This window comes from Anopheles aquasalis, chromosome 3 (assembly GCF_943734665.1).
Source record: "Anopheles aquasalis chromosome 3, idAnoAquaMG_Q_19, whole genome shotgun sequence".
Taxonomy (NCBI): Eukaryota; Metazoa; Arthropoda; class Insecta; order Diptera; family Culicidae; genus Anopheles; species Anopheles aquasalis.
The window spans coordinates 9,253,335-9,271,846 of record NC_064878.1 but is presented as its reverse complement, the minus strand read 5'-3'; the positions used below and the strand labels follow the sequence as shown (position 1 = coordinate 9,271,846).

The 18,512-nt window shown below is 48.7% G+C and overlaps 1 protein-coding gene across 1 annotated transcript in view; it reads left to right on the top strand.

Annotated features, from left to right (window-relative positions):
• Positions 1–18,512, top strand: part of LOC126576075 (nephrin-like) — a 148,742-nt gene that overhangs the window by 86,146 nt on the left and 44,084 nt on the right. Inside the window, exons 3-4 of the mRNA XM_050237179.1 lie at positions 5,705–5,866; positions 6,287–6,481. Of these exons, the coding sequence (XP_050093136.1) occupies positions 5,705–5,866; positions 6,287–6,481 (357 nt within the window). The remainder of the gene's footprint in view (positions 1–5,704; positions 5,867–6,286; positions 6,482–18,512) is intronic.

Here is an 18,512-nt window from a genome sequence, read left to right as displayed (position 1 = left end):
CATCCGGGTACTGGCTCTGGCCGGTCGAGTGAGCTTCTGTGACAGAAGAGAATGTTATGTGTATGTGTGTTTTATTGATTTTCCGGAAGTACAGTTATTGCATAATCGCTACCCAGGATAATGTAAAGGCGACACAGTGCTCCAGAAACCAGAATCAGAAAGGATTTCAAAGCTCTCGAGCAGTGACAGCGTTGACATAGCTTTGTGGTCGCTGCAAGCGAAACAAGATGGTCAGTGAAAGGAGAAGCATTAGTAGCAGATTTTGCTCTTCCGCCATGGAGTGAGATAGAGTTCGGGATTGGTTTCCACCTTTCGCTTCTTTTTTTCCAGCTCAATGTCCAGATCCAAACGAAAACCTCCTGCGCAAAACGATACACATTCACTATCCTCACTAGGGATGCCTTGGAAGGGATTATCCTGCACTTTGTAATTACTGAGTCGGAGTCCGAGGGATCAAGGAATCCTTCTGCTGCTTCCGATTCTTTATCAATCCATTCGCCATCCCTACAGACGACCATCCAGTGGAATTAGTGTTTGAAGTCGAAACGAAGGCTAAGCATCGGATTGGATGCTTAGACAGGGACAAAACACGAGCCGCGACCTCAGGCTGGCTCCATAATGGCTGCTGGCTCGCTCCAGCTGACGTCAGCTCACAGGCATGTGTGTCACCGTGGTCGATCGATCGTCCTGTTGCGGTCTTTCATTCACCACTCACTGCATTTGCATAATTCCCGTTCACGGTCAACTGGGTGCCGGAGCGGGGGCTGCTGGTCAACCTGGTCAACGGGAATGTTTGCCGAATGTCCGCTCGCTAACTTCGCCGAATCGTTGATACGCTTTCGCAAACAATATGCAACCTTTTGCCAAATGCCATCGCCAATCGCAATGGCATGTTTTTTTTCCTTCCTCTTCCTCTCTCTGTCTCTCTGGACAGCATAAATCAAGCCAAGAGGCGAGAATGTGTAATTCGAAAACCGGTCCGAAAATCGGAGATGGGAATGAATGAACGAAAGATGAGACCTTTGATGAGCAGCCACAGCGGTATGTCGTCGCGGCTGGGCTTGGTGCTCAAAGAGATAATGGCTTCATTCATTGGCGGTTTTATGATCTCGCGGTTTCGGCTGCTTCAAAGTGGATTAGCGACTCAACTCAAGTGACTCAACTAAAACCTGTTCGAGAATGTGATCTAGAGTTTCGTTTGCGTATAAGTTTAAAAATATTAGTTAATTACGTTTGTTACCTAAAAAACACTTGCACAAAAAAGGCTGCGCAATCAATTATGCAATCAATCTACTGATTGAATTAACTTCCACGACAAACAGCTCATGATCATGATGCCGATACTGTAATTACGCTTCAAGAAACAGCCGGCACTTCATTCCCCACACCGAAAACTCATCACCGAATCCGTCCACCACGATCCTTGCCATCGATGCGCATCGAAGCACACGGAACACGGAGACCCACACACTGGCATTAAAAAGCAGGAATGTAACGAATGATGCTCGCAGCTTCTCCCCCCCCCCCCCCCCTCGAGCCCCAGAGGTCCCAACGAGGAATGAAGATAAAAACCAAAAAAAAAAAACACTCCAGAAAGACGAATGGATTCGGTGTACGCGATTAAGGCCCCGATGCTCCCGCAATGCTCCCGCCTGAGAGGCCGGGCGAGCCGAGCGAAAGCATAAAATGAAGAGCGATGTTTATCGCATGTTAAATCTAAGTAATTAAAACAATAACTCAAGCCGAACCTCGCACACCGAGAGGACATGTTTTTTTTTTGCACCCTCCACCCTCCATTCTCCATTCACTTCTCTCTCTCTCTCTGTCTGCACGCTGTCCTTATCTTTGCGGAGTAATTTTTCATTCGCGCAGCGAGAATCAGCAAAGGGAGAGGGAGAGTGGGAGAAGACGAAGAAGCAATCACCGTATTCACCGCCGGGAAACGTCGACTGCCTCGGCACGGCTCGTTATCATATCAACTCGAATTAGTAGCGTCAAGATCGTTGCGCCACCCTTCGAGCCCATGCGTCGATCGCTCGCATCACGGTTTGCAAAGCGCGGAAAGAATATCGTTAGTACGCACCCTTTCGGAGAAGCATAAATTATGCACCACTCCGTGCGTGGTGGTGGTTCCAATGCGTCGCATTGTCGCTCCTGAAGCACCTCGATTACTCGCCGGTCCTGATCCAGTTCCGTGCTTTCGATGGATCCCGGGGAGGGATTCTAGCGGAGCTCGCTCTGGGTTCTCCCGTTTCATTGTCATTAAATTTGCAGCTCGTTTGAAGTTTCGCTTGTGGAGGTTCGGGAATCGCGTTGGTTTACTGGGATTCCATGCGTCTCTCTTGGGAGTCCTGACACACGTACGGCGTAATGAAGACTGGACTGTCTGGGTGGCTTGCTGAAATAAATTTCACTTCAACACCGACACCGAGAGACAGTGCCGCAGTGTGAGGGCTGTTATTACGTGTTTGTCGATTTTAATGAACCATTCCCGCAGGACGGGGCGATGGATCACAAACGCACATCATTCGGTGAGTTTGGAGAAAACATGAACATAACTTTCCTCCACAGCAGCAAGTGCAGCGCATAGTAGTGGTAGCGGAGAATGAAGAAGCGCTCCTCGATGCTCGTGCCGTGCGTGCTATTTTCAAATGAAACATTGCTGGGCTCACAAATGGCTCGTACCAGCTCGTATCGTAAGCGCATATTTGGAATTTGGAATTTGTTTCCTTCGTTGCGCTCAAGCGGAAGAGCTTTCGCTCGCTCGTGGCCCTAATCCTCAATGGCAAATTACTTTTTCCTGCACCAAATCCTTTATTTAAAATGCTATCCTTCCGCTCGGGCTCGGGTGGAGGAGGTGGAGAAAACGCGGACAGGACAGGAAGCTTACAGTTACTACTCCATCACGCCATCCACTCCATCAAATGCAGCATAAGACACGGTGGTGGTAGCCACGGTGAAAAATGGCATAAACCACCATCTACGGTGTTCGGGTGAAGAGAGGATAGGCGGGGAGAAAACTGACAACCATCTGGCGTCTGGTGGGAGCAGTTCGTTTGCTTAGCTCGCCGGAAACCGGATGCTGCTTACCGGAACCGAGTCGAACGAGCAGCTCGAAGCTCCTGGCATCTTAGAGCCGACGTTCTGAAGGATTGCTGGCCAGTTTTCTTAACAGTTGCCAACCGTTTTTGCGCTTCATTAGAGAGCTGGTTTCAGCTCAAATGCTGCGAGAACTGGGCGCACTGACTGGGTGACTTCTCAGCTGCTGACAACGCGAGAAATCGCGAGATCTCCAATAAAAACGCAACACAGCGAAAGTATCATTTGTGTGCTCCTGCTGAAGCATACCATGTTAATAATGCATTTAAATGGATGCCACTGTGCTACAAGCACCGATAACGATCCTCTATTTCCTTTATGGCTGACTACTGGCTTCGTTAAATGGTGATGGTTCAAGATGGAAAAACATTTCGTCATTGTCGTTCCGTCTGGCACGTGAGTATGCATCGCTCACGAGTCCGAATGTTCAATTTTATGCTCATAACCAAGCCTAGGAATTTTCTATCTGCTAGTTTTGTGTCAAACACATCAGACAGTTGTACAATCAGCAAGGTAGTGACGCTGGAATGCAATCAGCACCAGAGTGCCATTGATGGCGCTAACCACCGTAATGCAGCGCGACCGATTTTGGACCTTAGAGTCGCTACTAACAACACCTTGCGATTCGTTTTTCGTCCTAGGGACTGTCTGCAGGCGATAACAGAGCTTGTTGTTCCGATAGTTTGCTTCTCGGATGGAATATTGGCAAGAAATGGCTTGGGAACAGGAGGAACCCTTTTTTTATATTCAAATGCTGTTTAACGAACCGTGCGTGATGACGCTGTCATCGCCGCAGACGTCCGCTTTGTGGGAATAATATCACGCCTTCGTCATGCACTGCGCTTGTCTTGATCTTGTCTTGAGATTTTTTTGTTTGTTGTTATTTGCATTTTTTTTCCATTCCAAACACGTGTCAGGTTGATCAAGATTCGATACGATGTTTTGTAACACCTATCTTCCTTATCTGATGTCGAGCATAGCACAATGCAAAAAAGGCGTTCCAGCCAAACCACCGCCACCCAGGTATGCAAACAAAGGAAAAGCAGTTGAAATAATTGACAGCCACCGCGAGCGTCAATAATTCGAGTTTCTCTTGCACTTGCCCACAAAAATCGATTCTGTTTCCCTCCTTCTTTTAGTGAACCTCTTTTATCCTTAACACTTCATTATCCTGGTTAACCTGCAAGTGGTGCCGCCATGGATGAGTTGGAAAAGTTTCCTTCAGGTCAGGTGCCACTTTGCTGCTGACACTGACCACGGGCACAAACACACTCACACAAGCGTGCCTCTTTTCCTTTTGGCCATCCCATTCACTAGCCAGATACCAGAAATTGCTTAATTGTTGACTTCAGTTGACTATGGCTGGCACACGAGGAATGCAAAACAACGGACGACGTGTCCTTTGCTCGAGGTTACACCTGGTCCTTCGCTTTTGTAGATGACTACTGCCAGGCGCTCGGACCAGGCATTTCCAACCGTTTTATGCTTATCGCTTATCACGGTCCTCGGTGCTCCGGGGGCCTTTTTTCTTCCATTATGTTCGCGTTTATAGTTTTAGTCGGCGGAGCTGCAAAGTTCAAATTCAATTTTAACTTGTCCCAGCGCTGTCATGGAGGAAAAAGTACAAAGGAGGCAAAAAAGACAAGCAGAGAGGATCGGTGAAGTGCCCAGCGGCACCACTTTAAGTAGTTTTAAACAGTTAAATTTGGTTTGGTGAAACTTACATCTGAGGCAATCCTCAACTCAACCAGGGGACTTTGCAACGGTGCTCTACTAATTTATTTTTGATGCGCAATGTGCAACCGCCATGTAGAATTAGTGGGAATAATCCTCAGAAGTGCAGAGACTTTATTATTCGTTGCTCGAGTCTTTCCAGAAATGTTATGCGGATGTTGTGCGAGATTAAATTGAGTTTCTAGTGGTAGCTCGAGCGGGTGAATGTTATGGATATTAAAAACTTGCTGCTAATGTGGTTAGTACATTGCTCTTGCCGCACGAAAAATTTCATTTCTAAATTTCAATTTCAAAACACTTTGTTAAGTCGAAAATTTGTAATAAGCAACTGAGAAGAGCTGAGGGCTGAGCAGTTCGGCAAAATTTTCATATAACCTTTCTACAACACTCAGCAGGAATTAAGATAACATGGGTACAACGGGCAAACCTTCAAAACGCACCGCTGGTTGACCGATTACAACTCAACGATGCAACGGCAACGCTAGTTTGCCTGGTCTTATGCCCTTGCATTGCCACAAGAAACGTTCTCTCGAGCTGGGCAATTGTTATTTCATTACAAATTGCAGCGCTTGCAACCATAAGACCCGGATAACTGGAACCTAGAAGGAGTGGAATTCTCTTGCAGTTATTCAATTACATTCAGCCAGCCGTGTCCGGGTCGGTGGCCTGTTCAAATAGTAAGCTCGACCGTGCGCACCAGTAGCAGTTTTCCAGGAGATGATAAAGGAAACGACTAATTATGTAGCAGTAAGGTGGTCTGGCCGGTACGGATTCACATCGGAATCGGACACCACTTAAGATTACTGTGTTTCTGGTGGACACATTTTTACCATTCTCTCTCTCTTATTAACTTTCCTTTTCCACTTTGTAGTGCTACCCCTGGTGCAGCTATGCGGTGGCGCAACGCAGCAGCAAAAATTCAAAGTCAAACCCACGGATCTGCTGGTGGCCGAGGGTTCGGAGGCGCTGCTGCGGTGCGAGATTCTGCATGCGGCCGGTGCAGTTCAGTGGACCAAGGATGGCGAAGTGCTCGGTAAGTCATAATTTCATCAAATTCACTCAGTTGCTCACTCGGTTGGTCAAAGGACTGCACTTGATCCCAAAGTCCGAAGGGAGCAGTCGACCGGTGTCAAGGATTTCATTGTTTTTCCTGAAGGATTTGGATCAGCAAAGCAGCAGTACAAAAGCAATTTGAAAATACCAATTTTGAGCAATGAAACTAGCAAATTCGGGATATTGCATCTCGTCTGTTGAGCGGATGGTTCAAGTTTTTAAATTAATTTTCCACCATACTATCCCCGGTAACGTGCATACGATCCGATAACAGGCCGATGGCTCGTACGCAATTAATGGGAGAACAAAATTAAAATACTGCACATGCTCCGCTCCTCACTGACTCCAGTTCAATTGGACATTTGAGTTTACCCATTTTCCTCTGCATGTTTCATTCCAGGCTACGAGGAGACCACCAACAGTATCACCGGCTATCCGCGCTACTCCATCCAGCGGGAAGGAAACGGTGGAAACGGTGTCTACAATCTGCACATCACGAACGTCACCCTTGACGACGATGACCACTACGAGTGCCAGGTGCATCCTTTTATGCACCACAAACCGATCCGCGCTAAGGCACGGCTCACTGTGATAGGTAAGTCCTCCGTAGTGTTTGCGAAAAAAATGATTTTCCTTCCACATTTTCCTTGAATGAAATATTCCTTCGACAAACGTAACGCAGGCCCTGAATGCGGCTGCGATGCTCTCCATTCAATCGCTGCGTCGTTTGGTTGAAGTGTTCTTGCTGCCTTCGTTGTCATATCTGTTGTCCGTTACTGCAGCGCTCGGTGCTCATTAGCAAGAGAGTTGAGAGAGTCACATCTCGTGAGTCTTTGCAAAAGGATTCACACAAATAGTATACCCAACGGGCATGGAAAAGTGTGTCACGAGAGGACCTATAGAGCTTCCATGGAATAGAAGTCATAGGGTTTTTGTTTTCTGAATTTGCTGTATTATTTGCTGACATTTAAACAGTTGATAAAAACCCGTTGGTTTTATAAAACAAAGTTCAATCGATTGTTTAATTCGTTTAGAAGATTGTGAATTCAACATGGAATTGATAAATAACAAATAACTAAATCTCAATATCAAGCTATACGTCCGTACAAAATGTAAAAGTTGAGGATTAGCTTGAGTAGTAAAAAAATGGGTTATAGTAGTATCCACCATTCAGTACAAAAAGGAACAAAAACCCTAATCAAATCATCCCCTCCATGTTGGATGCAGTTCTGCACAGTCCTAGTCCTTGTCGACTCTATCGCTTACGGACGACATCGCCATTCATCAACCATCAACAACACCATCCACAAACACGTACAAACCGTGTCAATAACCTTTCGCACCGTGTGTATTCATGAAGAAAAAAAAACGCATATTCATCGCGAGGACTGAGGTCTTTTGGTGAAGAATGAAAATGCAAAATCCACAACCACGTCACGTCACTAGCGCAGAATAAATCATCTTCGGGGTGCGCGTCAGGACTGAAATGAAACTTTAGCTTCGACTCGCTGCGCTAGTGCGCCATTGATTGCACACTGAGAGTGAGTTTCGAAAGGGAGGTAAAGGGGGTCCACACACTCGCAAAACCGAAAGTCCTCGTCCTCTGGCTCCTGCTTTCCTGGATGCTTTCCCCCGGCTCCCCGGGGGGAACCAGACATGCAATCATTGTAATTAAGCTTCGCCGCGGCGTGTGCGTCTTAACGTGTTAGCTGTGCTCCGGGGCTAAGACTCCTCCCCTGGGCATTTTTGTCTTGATTAATCCTTACTCCCGGTACCAACCACTCCCATGCCTGCCACGAGTTTTTCACGTGCTTTGTGCTACGAATCGACCTCTGACTCACACAGCAACCACCAGGAGGAGGAGTGGGACCGAGCGACACTCTTCAAAAATTCATCCTCAACTCTTTTCATGAACCACCAGAGTTACCAGAGGCTGGCGCAGAGGACAAACTACTGGTGCTACTGCTGCTGCGGCTGCACTTAACCATTCGGGGCCATAATCCAACTGTTTCCGGATGGCTTCAGATCTTCGTTTGCGTTTGCGGAGCTTCGGCAACGTGATGATGATCCTTTTACTCGCATGGCACGGGGCTCGAAAGCGAGGGGACACTTTTATTAAAAATTGTATGTTGCCTCCTACTCCGCCACCACCCTTTATCCCATTGGTCTCTGCGTTTCTTTTCATTATCAAGCTCCAGGTCCAATTCTACGGACTGGCTGGTGTGGGACTTGGTCCAGAGTGCACGCAGCCAAGGCTTATGTGGTCACAGACAGTCCCAGAGACCAGTGGCGATAAGGGAAATGGAAAAAGTTCTCCTCAAAAGCAGATAGAGAGAGAGAGAGAGAGAGAGAGAGAGAGAGAGAGAGAGCGAACGAGATATTTCTCGCATTCACTTCGCGCAGTTCCGAAAGCCATTGGTGCGATGGTGTGGCACGATATGTGATAGTACTACCAGCCTGGCTGGCTGGCTGGCTGTTCCAGTGGCAAAGTTGCAGCATAAACATTCTCGAGGACATTCTGTGGGACTTGGACTTGGACTGCTGTTGCTGCTGCTGCTGCTGCTCGGAAGTGCGACCCGTCTATAACCCGGCTACGTCTACCAGCGGGCAGCCTTTTGAGTACCACCATTTTGCAACTCTTTCACTCGCGGCGTGTACTCGTACTGGTAGGTTTTTGGATTCCAGCCCCCCTTTCCATCGCCGGGACAGGGGGTTGGTTCAAACAAACGCGACTTTCTTTTGTCTTCATGTTTACATCGCTGTTTGCATGCACGAAATGAGTATATTATGTCCTCGCCGTACGCCAGACACTCGACCATACCACCTTGCAGCCCTTTTTCTTCCCCTTTCCATCCTGGTGGGTTGGTAAAGTTTTCACATTAGCTCGCATCGCCAACGGCATCACGGTCGAGGAGGAGCGAGCAGGTTGTTAGTGGTTATGCTCGGTGGCACGCCATTGTCCGCCGGGGCACCCAGACTCATTCAGGTGATTCCTCTCCCTGCGCACTCTCTGTGTGCGTGTTCGTGTCCGTGTCCGTGTATGTGTGTTGCTTCGAAGATGACAGCAACAAACAAGTGCAAAAAAGCGGGCCACCCACCCCTCCCCGTACACCGGAACCGTCACACCTCTTGAGACGAAACCGTAAACACTTCAACGCAGCCACAAAGGAGCGTCGACAACGACAACGGCGTCGCCATCAAACCAGCGAAAGAGAAGGGGAATTGAAACAGAATAACCAGAAGGGTAGGGGAGCGAGTGGTGTCAAACCCGAGAGGCCCGGGTGTTTTTTTGATGAAACATCATAGGCAGACGATGATGTTGTTTATGGTCGTGAGTCGCTCGCCGGCTCGCTTTTGACGGAATTACGGGCGTGAATGGTGTCTGGGATCCTTATAAAAGGATCCTAAAACCGGGGAGGTAAGGGAGGGCGCCCGCTCTCTCTCTCTCTCTGCGTTGGAGTCGATTTCTTAATCAAGTAATTTTTGGCTGAAGTTTTCGTCCGAAAGGCACCCCGATTGTTGTCGGTCATCTGGGCGCTTCAGTGGAGAGTCAAAGTGTCTCAAGATGAGGTCGTTAAAATGAAAATTGGAATCGAGGCCCGAAACACACAGGAAATGGGGAAAAAAAAAAGGAAAAAAACTCCCCGTCCACCTCGAGGACCAGCATTCTGACGAGCGGCCGGTGGCTGGAGTTCACACTCGTCGCTCCTACAATGTTGCCGCGTGGCGTGTGTCAAGGATCTGCCAGTAGTAGCAGTCTGTCGGCTTTTGCTAATGAGAACCACGCCAGGGTGTCACGTGCATCGCCCAGGTGCTCCCCACCAAGGGAGCCCAGCGCCACGTAGGTGAACTTTAACCTCACACCAAAAAGGGGGGAGTCGCACTGTCTGCGCACGGCTCGAGTGTGGTAATTTGCCACCTTCGGTGCGATGTTGGCCACTGTTGGAGCTGCACGTTGCTTTGGAGTGGTCTCGAGGTGCCTGCAGCCAGGAAGACGGAACTACGCGGTCGAAGAAAACGACCCCGACGACTCGCACCCAACGGAGGGCCACAAAGCCCTACGGGCATTAATCAAAGCAACGCCTACGGTCGGTGGTGTCTTCACAGCCAGGTGTGGTTACTTCGAATACTCCCTCCCGGCGGGAGTGAAAATACTCAACAGCCGAGTGACCGAGGAGGAGCATTTGTGGCAAACAAATATACGGCACTGTAAACGCCATAAATCATGTTCTCTTTTTACACTCTCGCCACACTCGACGACGATGGAGCTGTTGTCTCCCTGGTATGATCTTGATGAAGTCACACTCACCGGCACCACGGCCATTCAGCTCGGACAGATCCTTCGTTGTGCGGCGAGCGTACGAGTGAGTGAGTGAGTGTTGATCGTCGAGCATGGCGGATTTCGGTAATCCGGTACTCGTATCTTCTCATACGAGCTCGGTCTCGGTCTCGGTACGGTAGATTCCTTGACTCCAAATTGGTCCATTGGGTGCTGAGCTTGCGCCATAGAGATCGTAGTGGCCCACCCCCGGGGGCCGACATCCAATTAAAACGTTCTTCTAGCTCTCAAGGACTGCTTGGGTTAGCGAGCCGTTGCCATAGCACCTGGCACGGGACCAGAAAAACCGTTTGCTCCATTAATAATCATAAAACTTGTACTTTTATGAGGCAAACCGCAATATTCCAATATCATCATTTCGGAACACCACCACCACCACCACCCTTTCCCTGCATTGATCCCTATTCCCTTTTTGCCGATATTTATTGGCATAATAATACTAGAGCAGCTTTTGGCCACTCAGCAATCCTAGACCGAGGAGCAGGCCCAAGGCGACCTATAAGGCTGGTGTCCTTTGTTTAAACTTTCCGCACTTCATCACCTCACAACATGCATGCATTCCCTCTCTAGGGGGAACCCGGCAACACCGAACACGCTACGAGCTTGCTAGTAGTCCCAAAGCATCCTTAAAACATTAGCCTGACGATAGTTTTTTTTTCAAAAAAAGCAAAATCATAACCTCAGGATTCGGTCACTTCGTTCCCTCCCGGAATCCTGCTGACCACCACGGATGCAGTAAATTATCGAGTACAACCTCGACCACTGCCCTGCCTTCTTTGTGTTGACCACCAAACCGGGCTCCAGTGGGCTCCTTCCCTGGCCGCTGTCAAATGAAACCCTCCCCATTTTACGCTGGATTCAAACGCCCCAGGATACGCTACTCCTGAGCTTCCTGGAGCAGGGCTGGAAATGGTTTTGGTTTCATTTTTGGGCACGAATGCTGCTTGCAAACCCGTTTGGGACCTCGTACCGAGTCGTCTATAATTTTGGGAAAAGGCTTTCTCTGCAAACGCAATTCGCTCATCGTACTCTCCAGCCCCTAGCTTCACAAGGGTGCCGTCTCTATATGGTATGCTTAACACCACCAACACCACTGGCGGATGTGTGCTGATCTCCGGACTGAATGCAGAAACGAACACAGCAGCAGCAGCAGCAGCACCGTTTCGTTGGTTGGTTGGCAGCGAAATGCTTGCTGTAAGCATACAAATTTGTGAAAAGGCTGCCAGCATCCTCCTCCTTTTTTCTCCTCCTCCTTCTCTGGCTTAGTACGAGGAAAATGCCGCCTACATGAACGGGGTGAGTTTGCTGCTGTGGCCGGGAACGGTTGCGGCTTGTTGGCGTACTGGTTGGGCCCGGCTTGGTCAGGAGCAAAATAATATTTATGCACCCGGATGAATGTTTTTTTTTGGGGGAGAGCACGTGAGTTCCAGTGGTGGGAGGGAAGGGGCATACCAGCTCTACTTAAAAACAATTGCCTGCCAACAAATAAAAAGCCATGTTTTATTTTCCCTCCGGGAATGCCCGTAGTCCCGTAGGTTGCTGTTGGTGGTGGTTTCACGGACCAGGTACGCACACGAAGCAGATTGTACATTCCAATAGGAAAGAGAAGCTTTACAACAGGTGATAGTGGAAGAGCAGCATATGACACGAAGCTCTAATGCCTTCTGAGAACTTCTGGTATCAATAAGATGCCCCGTCCGTTTATGTAAGGTTATGACAACATTAGATGAATCTGTTTGTGTTGAATTCCACGACAAAACAATGAGCAAAGGGATGCCATTACAGAACTACAAAGCTCCATGACCGTTCCAGCTGCCTTCAACCATTGCTGTGTGTCTCATTGCGCCCCGCCCCGGATGAACTCCACGATCCACTGGCCATTTCGTGCACGAAACGAAGAGACAATAAATCTTCTCGCGAATGATCCCCCACCCCACCCCATTCTAGCCTCTCCTCGCTAAACAATGCACGTACCAGGATGGTACGATATTAGATTTACAATGAAGCGTCGGCGGAACTGGAAATTAGCCGCCACCGACCACACGCGTACCACTAATTAGTGGCCCATTTTGGAATGCATTCCCTCCTGGTTCGTACGTACGCCCCCCCGAGGGTGGATCGAGTCTGTGCCCTGGTTAGTAATGCGATCGCGAGCGCTTATCTTCATTAAACAGACGCACGACGACGACGACGATGATGCCAGTCAAACGTATCAATGGCATCGTCCTGCTGCGATACCAGTAATGCAATTCGCTGCTCGTAGTAGGAGCGCGGGCGCGAGATTGGAAGTAATGCCTCGGAAACCACAATCCACTGTTCCTGTTCAGGCCTTCCGCATACCAGGATGCATTCCGCAGTCGCTCAGTATCTTGTGGAGGAAGTCGAAGGGCGCGCAAACCATCGTTGGTCATTGGTCGGTTGGTCGGTGATTAGCTTCCGTTTTGATACAGGACCTAATAGAGGGTCTCTGTGCGCGCGTTTGCGTGCGTATTGGAATGAATAATAAATCGAGCACCAGAGCACCGGCTCATGGATGTCTCCGTGGTGCAGCTTGCTGAATTGAATCATTCTCGGTGGTTATGCGACCTTCATTGAGAGTCAGCCACTGCAATTACCATGCCCGTGCCATGCCATAGCTGTATGCGTTTATTAGAGCGAAATGATACGACTTACGGTTTATGAATATCTGAACAGTAGCGCCCGGTGCCCGGTGTGGTCCATTTGCATAATTTCCCTCGACGAATGCTTAGTTGCGGCCGACGATGAGGATACTAGTAGTGTGCCAGGGCTGGTGGTTGGACTTTTTCGGTTATGAATCTAAGATGTTTACTTACGGAATTGTTATCACAACATGAGTGATTGATAAAAACCGTCATTTGCAGTAAGTGGCACCGGAGATGGAGCTACTGCCGGTGGTGTCTGGTGATTGATCGGTTCATAATGATAATGAAGGACTTGTGATACGCGGAGAAATATGCTCTGATGATATGTTAATGACTTTTTGCGCGGAGAGATACGTCTTCCTCAGTTGATGAGCACATCATTTAGATAGAGAACGTCATATGAATTATCAGATTGATGCTCTTACTCGCTTGCAGAGCAACTACTTGGGCTACATATTTAGAAAATAGCGGATCTACTTCACTTCATTGCTTGACCTTTTCTTTATCGCTTGTACCGTGCTGGCGGCTAAAGCTGTCTCCGACAGGAGTTGACTCGTTCGCTACATACCAGAATGCAGGCTGCAATGCAAGCTTAATGCTATCTGACGTACTTCCCGACGTTAGCAAGCGAATGAACTAACCTAGCGCAAAACATGTACCGCGCACACACGCTGCTTTGCTTTTCGTTCCTGTGCTTCCCCTTTCCGTTTCTTCCCCTCAAGACACAGCAAAAGGCACGAGCAAAGTTCAGTTACACGTACTGCTAGCGTTGCAACCACAGGCACCACCCGTTCTGCTGACAGCAGAAATCATCCCGATGTTTGTGACCTCCCACAGCCGGCGCGTTGGAACCAATTCTGCGAAACGCCATTGCGCACGGTGTTCCCTCTGAGTCAGCGATGCCATGCACGAACTGCATTACCAGCACCCCCCCGTGTACACTCTTGTGTGTATGGCGGTGACAATGAACAGCTCAATATCCTTCCAAGCAGCATCCGGTTACGTGGTGCAGCAAACCATTTGTTTTTCATCCCCTCCCGTGAGGTGGTTTTTTTGCTGTGTGGCTCTGTGTGTGGCTGTGTGATAACGAGTGGCAAAGGACCGTAAGGACCTCACGAGCGTGGGCACCGGCGGTACCGGCAAGTGCAATAAGCTGTACTTACTTCCGAGTAAATCGGCTTCGGCTGGATGTTTCTGCTTTCGTTGCTAGCTCGATCTTAGAGCTTCCTCTTGGTGGTGGTGATTGTGTTGGTGATGGTGCCAGCAAACGATGGTGTAAGGACCAAATCAATGACAACACTGACTGACTGGTGGTCAGGATTCACAAGGAACCGAACACTACACTTCACTCTGACCGGGAGGAAGTTGTTTTTTCGCTTCCTTTTCGGACCGTACACATCATGACGGAGTGTGTCAGCTGTTATCGACGGACAAGCAAATGGTTTTGCTGTATTAACAATCAATCAAAACCATTCCTATGCATAATACATTTTTTCCATTATCACAAACATGGAAAGGAAGGGCGTTGGCGCATCAAAAGTGTCCTGCTCCATGCGGAATAATTGTTAGGCGGATGAGAGCCAAGGAACTCACAAAAAACGCCAAAAAACCGGATGTCCTGGATGTACCCAGCAGGCAAACACTAGACCAAAGTAGTCAGCGAGTCGACTATAAAATGGTCACCATCATTCACGCTCGAACAACCAGAACACTCCGTGAAGGCCGGCACCGTTCGTGGCTTCCTGCTGGTCAGCTTGATGCTGGCAGCAGGCACCGTAACTGGACCATAGCCATAGCCAGTCAAGGGTGACGGTGACGACCAGAACGACGACGAAGCAATTCGTCCGAAGCCATAATCCATAAATCCCTCGATCTTTCAGCTCTCGTTCTCCTTCTCGGGGACTCCACCGGGGGTCTTCCGGTCAGCCGGTATCCTGTGAATCCCATTTTTCTGGCCCGAGAATGTATGCAAAACCGCCGGGTGCCGGGTGTCCAGATTCACCGAAATGTTCCAGTGCCCCCCTCTCCCCGGGGGAAAAGTTGGCCAATTGTTGGATTCTACGCCCGGCGGAGGGAGGGGGAATAGTTTTCGGGCAGATGAATGCTCCAGTGATCCTCACGTGACCCACTGACCAACGCCACGAATCCTTCTACCAATAGCAATCGGAAACTTCGCTCCAGTGGCGCAGCATCGAAGTGGAACTTTTCTTTTTTATTCAAAAGAAAAAGAAAACATTCTGTCAACTTCTTCCTGTCCGTCCTGGCTGACCTGCACCGGGTTTCTGGGTCCAGGGGAGCATCCACCAGTGCGATACAATGTGCCCGGAGCCCGTTCTTAATGGTTTGCATATTGAAATAGGCGACTGTCGACGGAGAACGGAACCCTGTCCAGGAACTGGTGGCCCCTATTCTGGAGGTCCAATTTCCATCCACCAAACGCCGGCAGTGGATGCGGGGTACACCAGTCATTCTTTTTCCTTGGCGCTGCACACAAAAAAAAAGAAGCAGAAAAAAATAAAAAACAATCTCGCTCTTCACTATTTTCTTCTTGCCGGGTCCGTCATTTTTTATTGGTCTCGACTGGTCTGGCTCACCTCGCCGCAGCACAGTGGTGGTGTGGTACCGTGCGCTGCTGACCCAGAAATCGTAACTAATGCTGGTGGGCAGAGCTCCTGCACCGCACAACGAAAAAATTGGAAAGAAAAAAAAACGAAGAAAATCTTGAAAGATTTCAGCAAATAAAGAAACAACTTCAGCTCGCCTGCAGAAATGCAGGCAAAAAAGCAAGCGGCAAGAGCGGAAAGAGGCGTAAGAAATTGCTCCCGTTGATGGTTGCCGTGCGCAAACAGAGGAACATAAGAAAATGTCCTCACGGTGAGAGTGAGTGAAGGCTCGGTGTAGCACCTCCCCCCCTCGCTGACCGGCCTCGAAACAAGATCTAAACACTGACAAATGGTTTGCAAATTGAAATGAACGGAATGATGTAGATGGCCTCCCGGACTCCCAAGCGTTAGCGCACACAATTTGCACAAAGTAGTGGGCCCCTGGGGGTGTGAAGAAGAAACAGAGGATGAACTGAAACTTGGAATGGGGTGAAGGAAACTAAAAAGAAAAATGAAATGAAAAAACCAACAACAAATGGCCACCAACTGAAGCGGTTGGATAAGGAGATTTCGAGCTCCGTTAGCACATCTAACCATTTGAATGTCGGGCCAATGGGCGATGTGAAGGCGCCATTCTTTTGGCGCTATTTTAACGCACCAGGCCAACGTTTATGAAATATGCTGGCTCATCTCGTAAGCAAACGGATCTTTTAGCTGCTGTGACTGTTGGTGTGGTGAGTTTCAAGTCCAACGCAGCTCTTGCGGTGCCAGTACACGATAGCCACGGCCTTTAAGAGCTGCCAAAGAGAGGATGCATCAAAGTTTGCAGAGAAAAATGTAAATTTTTAATTTTAATTTTAAATTGCTTTTATCCAGCTTTGCTAGAACTTTACTTGAAATCTATTATTAAAAATTCTTATCGTCCGAGCTGCTACCGTATTAATCTTGAACGGAATTAACTGGTTTAAATTGAACTATAATCGGTATTGTTATCGTTGTCAAGCAGCTTAACAAACGATACCTGATCCTAATTAAAATCTTTACAAACCAACTTGCGTGGAGCAAAAGAACAATTTTGTTCCATAGAATTGTGAAACCGACCCGTGACTTTTGAGCTGAAGAAATGGCGACTGCTGCTTTGCATGTGAGCAAAACCTGTATGGCCGCCGCCGCTCTGTGGCAATCGTACCCTCGACGCCACGTTTCCTGCGTAGCATTATGCACGGCAGTAGACTAGCTTCCCCTTAACGAGTGCCTTCCGTGTAAAGGCGTCGCGTTTTAAACCACCCCCCCCCCCCCCCCCCCTGGAAACGGGCGTATGCGTGTGAGGCCTTAATCTTCTACGGCCCCGTGTGTATCGTGCTGCTGCATCGCCGATAAAGGCGTTGCCGCTTGCCGCATTTCATCGAAAAACAAGCCGTGACAGAGATAAACACCGTCAACTGCCGTGCCAAACGACCGAAGAAACACGAGGGGGAAAAGTGACATTTCCGAAGACCGAGAGCGCACACGAAGGAAAAGTTTAAATACCACCGGGATTAGGAGGAACGCGGCATAAAAGTTGCGCCCTATATGCTAATGTTATGGCCATGGTCTCACAACGATTCCTATGCGATGGTTTAGCTGCTGTCCTTGGCTCCACTAAAAACCTCACAAGAAGAAGATGCTGCTGGAAGGGGTTTTAATTTTTTCCATTCCATCTGAAACTCTTTTCACAACACCGCCGCCGCCGCCATCGTCAAAATGATAGCCATTCCCCCTTCCCCGAGGGAGAGAGAAAGAGAGAGAGAATGTGAACTCAGCGCAGGCAGTGAACAGGCCACAAATTTAAATCCAAACGATACTTTCGAACGAATACTTCCCAGGAATGGGAACCCGACGTCACGATGTCGTGTGTCGGGGAATTCTCCGGAAAAGTGTCAAAAACGACCCTCCAGATGATCCAACCCGTTGCGTTGTTTGCGTTGTGTGCTCTGCAAAGAATCCTCATTAGATGTTGTGTTAGGAGGTTTTCGATGGAACGAGCTGAGCTGACCAGAAACCAAACCCCATTCGCTTGTGGATTGTGGGGAAGCAGCCGATCTTTTCGACACTAATTCCCCGCTACTCACTTCTCTCCCTCGATACAGCAGAGCGCCTCTGGAGCGCCGAAAGCCAAATGACTTCCAAGACACACTCCTAGGCGCTTCTCCGGAAGGCCAAGTGCCGCATAGATTAACCGCTCCATTTAACCCTCATTTGGGTAGCAGATAGAGTAGAGTCCGGTGAGGCAAAGGCCCGGGATCCGAGGAATTGCCTGGCGTAGCGTATGCGCCTTCGTCGGAAGTCGGGCCGGCTTTCATCGATAATCTATGAACCGTTTTCCGACCTGAACCACCCTTCCCTTTATGAGCTGGCAAAGTTCTCCATTCGCTCGCCAGATATTAGGGATTCAGAGTTCTTGCTGCTGTTCGGTGTTCGATGGAGTAGACCATGGGTTGAGTTGATCTGACATCCAGCACAAAACAGCAGACTGGAAGGGGAGGCCTCGGGGTGTACATGATGTGAGAAATGTTGTTTTATTAAAGGCCATAGCGGTCCTAGGATCTGTTTGGGAGAGTATCGTAAAGGCATGTCGTGAGGACGAGGGGAACAAGACAAAGGCATAACACATCGAGTCATGTTTCGCAGAAGCTACGTGGATTGGCAAGGTTTGGTATGGAAATGGTGGATTCCTTGTGAAGGAGAAGTAGGCCTGGTTCAAACTGACGTCTGACCAAATGGGATGAACATTTGGAGTCAAGCGTTCCAATGGTTTCTTTACGAGTTCGTCTTACGATTCTTGTGGAATCTTTCTCCTTCTTCTTCATCATCAATTCTTGAAATGAACTCTCAAGTCCGCATCCCCAAACCTTTAAAACAACCCAGCTGCCCTCCATTAACAAATCTTTTAACATCTTCTCAGTTCAAAATTGGATCACTTTAGTTCGTCAACCTTGAGCTCCATAAAGCTAACGAGCCTTACCGCTTGCCACGGTCGTC